General features: G+C 63.2%; 1 protein-coding gene across 1 annotated transcript; it reads right to left on the reverse strand.

Annotated features, from left to right (window-relative positions):
- Nucleotides 1–1466: 1466 nt before the first annotated feature.
- TLDC2 (TBC/LysM-associated domain containing 2) lies at nt 1467–4835 on the reverse strand. Its single transcript, XM_064391620.1, has 6 exons — nt 4803–4835; nt 3910–4065; nt 3399–3551; nt 3161–3256; nt 2540–2613; nt 1467–2157 (listed from the first exon to the last, which is right to left on the reverse strand). The coding sequence occupies exons 1-6, from the start codon at nt 4833–4835 to the stop codon at nt 2022–2024; spliced, it is 648 nt and encodes a 215-aa protein (XP_064247690.1). The 3' UTR covers nt 1467–2021.
- Between the last annotated feature and the right edge of the window lie 2220 nt (nt 4836–7055).

Below are 7055 nucleotides of genomic sequence, written 5' to 3' on the forward strand. Positions count from 1 at the left end.
CTGAGAGAGCTGGCACTGGCCAGCCTGGAGCAGAGCAGGCTCAGGGCATCTCATCCCTGGGGATAAAAACCTGGGGAGAGGCTGCAGAGGAGACAGGGCCAGGGACAGCTCCAGGGGCCTCGGGCACAAAGTGACACACAGGAGGGGCTCTCTGAGCTCAGGAGACACTTGTGCACTGGGAGGGTGGCCGAGCACTGGTGCAGGTGCCTGGGGAGGTGAGGGAGTCTCCATCCCTGGAGAGACTGGAAAGCCACCTGGACACATGCTGGGCAGCCAGCTCTGGGTGGCCCTGATGGAGCAGGGGCTGGGCAAGGTGACCTCCAGAGGTGCCTCCAGCCTCCCCCAGCTGTAGATCCTACCCCAGTGCTACTGGCAGAAGTGTGAAATGGGCCTGAAGGCAGGGGCTCTGCAAGGGGTGAGGCAGTGCTGGGTTTAGGAAAAGGTCCTGGTGGACACAAGGGTCAGGTCCCCAGGGGGATGGTGCTGTGCAGCCACTTTCAGCAGGGAGCATTGGGTAGCACCAAGGCACAGGGGCTGGGTGCCCTGAAGGGCTGCAGGGGGCTCCAGGCACGTGTCACTGGGGGTCTGGGACAGTGGAGGGGTCAGTGGCATTCTGCAGGTGGAGGAGGGAGACATGAAAGGGTAGAGAGGAAAGGGGTATGAGAGGGTTGTGTTGGAAATAGGGCTAGTCAGTGTAGTGTCTGCCTGAGCCCTGCACCTCCTGTCTGTCCTCTTAAATCCATTTTCACCTATTTCTCTGTGAATCTCCCAGCCTGTGTGCATGTGTGCTGCAAGGAGTTAGTGCCAGCTGCTGGAGAGATGGCACAGGCTGGCCATGGGAGATAGAATCAGCAGGCAAGCAATTGGTGAGGTTCAGCACAAGGTACTCAAGGGCTGGGAGGGTAGGTGGGTGTAAAGCACTGCAGGTTGGGGCTCCATGGGATGCAGGCCTCACAAAATTGCAGATTTGGGGACAGGAGCTGACATAAGGTGAGGTTGTGGGGTGATACTTCAGCTGGATGTCCAGCTGTGCTCCCACGATAAATACATCAAATGTGGTCAAACCAGACAGGCCCCTGCCCTCCAATAGACCACCACGAACCACCCCTGCCTGGAATCCCCCTGCAGGGCTGGTTCTGCTGCTTGGACAGGGGTGGTGGATGAGGAGGAGGAGAGCTGGTTCAGCCTCCAGGAATGAGGCTAGACCCTGGCAGCCAGGCAAGAAGCAACAGGTTGTGGAGCTCTGGATGGGAAGGGCTCTTGTCATCCCCTCCTGGTCCTCACAGGGTGACAAAGGGTGTGGACTGTGCCAGAGGGGGGATGGGTCCCTGAAGCAGTGCCCCAGGCTGACCTCCCACTCTTGCTGTGGCCACACACCCCAGGTTGGGACAAGACATGGCTGCCACAGCTCCTGGCCTGCTCCCCACCACGGGTCCTGCACACCTTCACATAGCCATTCAACGGGCAAAGATGAGGCCAGGAGAAGTTTATTGAGGAATGTGACTGTGCTGTCTCCAGCACTGCCAGAGCCAGCCCCGGGGGCAGAGGCTGCCTGGGCTTGCTCAGTCCTAAAATGTCACTGCTCTTGAAGCTTCCTTCTCCGTGTAGGGCCCTGCTGTGCCCAGCTCTGCCAGGTGCCCTCCTCCTGGGGCAGCTCTGCCTCATCCCAGCCAGGTGGTTTGGGGCTGGGCTTGGGGTTAGGGTTGGGGCTAGGAGTAGTTAGGTTTAGGGTTAGTTGTGCTATGCCACTGTGGGCCCATGCACACTCTGGGCTCCCCAGCCACACGGCAGCAGTGCTGCAGGCCTGAGACCCCACTGCTGTTTTTCCAATCACGCTGCCCCCACCGGCTGTTCTTTCCCCATGAAATCGGGATATTACTGGGAACAGGTGAAAGGAGCAGGGGGTGAGGCTGGCAGCATCCCGCAGGCTCTGCAGGTGCTGTCAGGGAACAGCTGTGCTTGAGACATCAGTCCAGAGAATCCTCTCTCCAGCACCTTTTCCTTGGGTGTCTTTGCTGGGGTCAGGCCAGACCCCACATTTCCAGATCCTGGATGCAGAACTCCTCCCGGTGTGAGAGGGTCTCGTTGTCGAAAGTCTCGCAGGGCTGGCTGCCCCCGTGGTGCAGGTCCCCATCCAGCCACAGCCCAAACCTTCCGCTGCGGATGTGCCAAGAGCAGGGTCAGCTGCCACCTGCCTCCCTCATGGCTGGAGACCTCCCACGCCACCTCCCGGGCCAGCAGCCACCTCCCGTCCTCACTGCTCCCCAAAACGGGCCTGAGACAGGACAAGCAGCTGGGGCACGTCTGCCCCCGTGCCTGCAGGCAGGGGCTGGGAGCGGCAGCCCTTCCAGCAGGCAGCAGGGTTAGGGAATGAAAAGCCCAGTGCTGCTGGACAACCGATGCCAGTGTTTTGGGGCTCAAAACATCACCCCGTGCTTGGCCCCAGCTCCGCAGGGCAGCCTGGCTTCCTGCGATGGCCCTGACGGCCACCGGGGCTGGTGGCCCTCTGAGCCGCGGCAGCTGCCGGGGCAGTTCCTACCTGCCCCCACCGACCATCAGCAGATTCGCATCCCCTTTCAGGAAGAAGTCGTTCTTGCCCGTCCACCTGAACACCTGCAGGGGACAGCACACAGGGGAGAGCGCGGCTGGGGCAGTGTCCCCATCCCCATTCCTGTCCCTGTCCTGCCAGGACCTGCTGGGGCTGCTGAGCCGAGCTGGCTCTGCTTGGGCAGCTCCAGGAGACCGGGCCGAGCCTGTGGCTCGGATCCATCCCCTGGCAGGTCTGTGGGCCTTGCCAGGGCACAGCTGCCCCCGCTAAGGCCCCGTCACACGCACAGCCCCCAGCGGTGCCAGACATGGCTGCTCCACATTCTGCCAGCCTGGAGCTGGGCTGCGGCCGCCCTGCCACGCGGAGGGAGCCCGGTGACACTCAGCAGGGCAGGGTCCCCTTCCCCGAGCCCCCCTCCCTGGGCACTGCCTGTGATTCGCCTTCTCCCCCCAGCCCTGGACAAAACTGGGGGCTGCTGCCAGCAGGGCCCCCGGGCTGCTGTCCCCACGTCACCCCAGATCCCCCCAGCTCCGCGGGGACCCCCAGGCATGGCCCGGCACTCGGGACATGGCCAGCCCCGGGGTGCCCTCGGCTGGCCGCCTGCAGCCGCACCTTCAGCTCGGGGCAGAAGGAGAAGAGGAAGGTCTCCCCCGTGCCGTAGAAGCCGCTGCTGCTGCGAATGGCGCTGGCGGAGAAGGCACCGAAAGCCTGGGGAAGCAGAAGGGGAGGCTCAAGGGGCAGCGTTCAGAGGGGCTGCCAGCGCCGGGACGTGTCTCCGTCCTGCCAGCCGAGCGAGGAGGTGCCCGAGTCCCGTGGACACGGGGCAGCCGGGCTGGGGAGGGCACCGTACCTGCGCCTCCGTGTCCCTGATGAGCAGCAGGGCCGGGGAGTCCGGCCGGGCCCCGCTCCGGTACAGCGTCCGCAGGCTGAAGCCGTCCCGCCCGGTGGAGTAGAGCAGGTGCCAGGGCTGCTGCGTCAGCCGTGGGGGCAGCTGGGGGCTCAGCTGGGGCACAGTGACCGGCTGAGCATCCTCCCCTGCCCCAGCACAAACCTGAGATCTCACCGAGAGTCCTCCCGAGAGGAGGACCACACATCATCCATCCCTCCAAGCAGCCTCCCAAGATACCTACCTGAGCATCCTTGCGAGAGATGCTTCAACACATTCCCAAAGCGTCCTCACCCTGCAAACCCTTCTGAGATGGCTCCCCAAGCATCCTTCCCCCCAAGAGGTGACTGAGGTGACTGTCCCCAGGCACGGGAGAATGCCCCCCTCTGGTCTCACAGGGGACCGTTGCTGGCAGGACAGTGGTCACGGCAGACGAGCGGGAGGGTGGGGTCCCTTGCCCGCGGGGGTGCCTCACCTCCTCGATCTCCCTGTCCCGCAGGATGCTGCTGGGTGTGCTCAGCGCCAGCCTGCACGGCTCCTCCTCGGCTGCTGCCGGGGCTCCCTCCCAGCCCCGCTGCCCCTCTCCAGCTGGGTCCCCGCATCCCATGGGCAGCTCCTCGTCCTGGTCGGGCTGGGGGCAGCAGGAGGTGAGCATCCCTGCGGGCCTGAGGGAGCAGCAGCTCCCGAGCTCGCCCAGCGTGGGGTGCCTCCCATCCTCTGTCCGGGGGCTGAGAAGGGGCCCCAAGTCCACGGGAATGGGCACCAGGCTGAGCCTATAGCTCCCGGCAGCCCAGGCGCCATGCCGTGCCGTGCCGTGCAGTGCCGTGCCTTGGCACCCCGCCGGGCCGTGCCACGGCCGCAGACGGAACTTCAAAGGGTGTATGGCCACCCGAGGAGGACGAGGAGGAAGAGAAGGCAGGGAAGGCTTCTGCAGCTGCAGCCCCCGTAGAAGGGGTGAAGCCTTGCCTTTCCCTCTCTGCTCACGGCCAGGCTGACCCCGCAGCGCGGAAGGGGTCGGGGATGTGCCGCGGTCCCGGGGGCCGCTAGTGACAAGCGTCTCAGCCAGCCACGAGTTCGGGATGGCTGCGGGCAGAGCCCATGCCCAAGGGCGGGTGGGCAGCAGTTCCCTGCCCAGCACCCTGAGGGGACAAGAGGGATGAGCGAGTGCAGCCCCGGGGCGCAGGTCTGCCCGGGGTGCTGGATCCTCGGGAGGCAGCGGGCTGCAGGGGCAGGTCCCGCGTGTGCCCGTCACCCCCGCAGCTCCCCAACCCCTCCCTCTTCCCCGGGCAGCCCCCTCTGTCTGCCCAGCCTGGTGGGTGCTCCCAGCGCTGCCCCGGAGCCCATTCCTCACTGCCACGATGGACCTACCAGGAGCTGGTAGCCGCATCGGAGCCCCCTCATTGCAGGCGTTCCTGGGGTGCTGGGACTGCGCCGCCAGGGAGCCCGGGACACCGCCCCGGGGTTAATGTTCAGCCGCGCCGGCCCCTCCCTGGCCACCGGGGCGTGACAGGGTGGGTGTGGATGCCAGCGGTCTGTCCCGGCTCCTGGGGTCCATTTGGACCCCCGGCACGGTGCTGGGGTGCGCGGGCAGGCAGCCCCTCCGGACAGGGGCGTGGTGGCCGGGGGCTGTCACCTGTGCTGCGCCCTGCTCTCACCGGAACCAAGCCCGAGGCCAGGGACCGCCCTTGTTTTGGCATCGCCGGGGCAGGTTGTGCAGAGTTGCTCTTTGCAACACAACTGTTGCAATGGTTGTGGCAACTGCCAACACCTGTGTGGTGGGGTGACCCTGGCTGGACATCAGGCACCTGCCAAAGCCTCTCTTACTGCCCTCCACAGCTGGGCAGGGCTGAGAAAATACAGCAAAAGGCTCGTGAGTTAAGGACTGGGTGCATTCCCTCATCAAATACTTTCAGGTCAAAACAGACTTGAATTAGAGATATTAACTGAATTTAGTAGTAACAAAATCCAAGCAGGATAATGAGAAGTAAAATAAGACCTTAAAAACACCTTCCCCACACCTCCCTCCTACCCAGCTGTGCCTCCACCCCTCCAGCAGTGCAGGGAGATGTGGAATAGGGGTTACGATCAGCTCATCACCTGTTGTTTCTCCTGCTGCTCAGGGAAAGGAGTTGGAGTCCTTCCCCTGCTCTGGCGTGGGCTCCTCCAGAGGCTGCAGTTGGATCTCTGCACCCCTGGGCCCTCCATGGGCTGCAAGGCCACAGCTGCCTCCCCATGGGCTTCCCTACCGAATCCCAGGAGAATCCCAGCTCCAGCTCCTGAAGCAGCTCCAGCCCCTCCTCCTGCCCTGCCCTGGGTGTGTGCAGGACTGTTCCTCTCACTTATTTTCATTCTGCTCTTCTCTGACTGCAATTACGCCTGTGCAGTAACTTTTTTCTTCTACTTAAATCCCTGATCCTCGAGGCATCATCTGTGCTGGGCTGGGCCTTGGCCAGCAGTGGCTCCATCCTGGAGCCATCTGTAGTTGGCTCTGCCAGACATGGGGAAGTTTCTGGCAGCTTCTCACAGAAGTCACTCCCCTAGCCACCCCACTACCAAAACCTGGACACACAAATCCAGTCCAGGAGGCTCTGGTGCCAAATGTCCCTCACTCTGAGGGAGCCAGCTTGGGGCTGGCAGCTGAGGGAGGAGGCACTGGCTGAGGGAGCTGACAGCCTCAGGTGCCTCTGGAGAAGCCCCTGCAGACCAGGGAAGAGGTGCAGTGCCCCAGTGCAGCCCCTTCTCACTGATGACACCCCCAAACCACTCAGCCTGTGGGTCCAAGTGCAACAATGCTCCATTTATGCCAATTCAGGATTTCCTGTGTGCCTTGCCTGGTGGCACAATGCCTAGCCCTGGGCCCACTGCAGGCCTTTTTGGGTCGTTGCTCATCTCCACAGCAGGCCCACTGCAGCCCTGGTGGGTGTCTGCTGTGTTGTCCCCACCAGCCTTAGATAGCAGTAGGAGTTTGGGGGTTCCTGGTGCCTGGCATTCGGTCACTGGCAACACTTGGTGGGGTGGCAGTTCTGGTGGCCCCAAAAGGTTCCTCTGGGACCCTGGTCAGGGCTCCCTGCTCAAGCTGCCTTTCTTTACATGGCAATCCCTGTCCCTGCCAGTGCTTCTGCCCCTGCCCCATCTCTGCTCCTGGCCCCACCCTTCCATGCCCTGATTCTGTCCCTGTCCTTGACGCTGTGCCTCCCCTGCCCTGTCCTTTTATCCCTTCATTCTCCCTGTCCCTAGCTCTGCCCTATCCTTGACCATGCCCCTTGTCCCTCCCCTGGCCCTGCTCTTGTCTCTGCCCTTGCTCTTCCCCTGCCCCAGTGCTGACCCCACCACCTTCCTCAGGACTGCTCAAGTGCAAATTTGGGACTTGCTCCTTCAGGATACCCAGAGGGACCCAGCCCAGGGGGCTGAGTGTGGGCACAGCCCCATGAACAAACGCAGCTGCTGCAGCCTGTACAGACGGGCCCTGCCCTAAAGCCCAGCTGTTTCAGCCTGCCCAACAGACCTATTTCATTTTTTGTCACTTGTTCCCCCCAACCCGTGTTTGCTTTCAGATCCCCTCCCTGTGACTCTCAGTGTGTCCCACACCACCCTCACCCTGCAGCCAGAGCACACGAGGTG

The sequence above is a fragment of the Passer domesticus genome, chromosome 16 (assembly GCF_036417665.1).
Source record: "Passer domesticus isolate bPasDom1 chromosome 16, bPasDom1.hap1, whole genome shotgun sequence".
In the NCBI taxonomy this organism is placed as follows: domain Eukaryota; kingdom Metazoa; phylum Chordata; class Aves; order Passeriformes; family Passeridae; genus Passer; species Passer domesticus.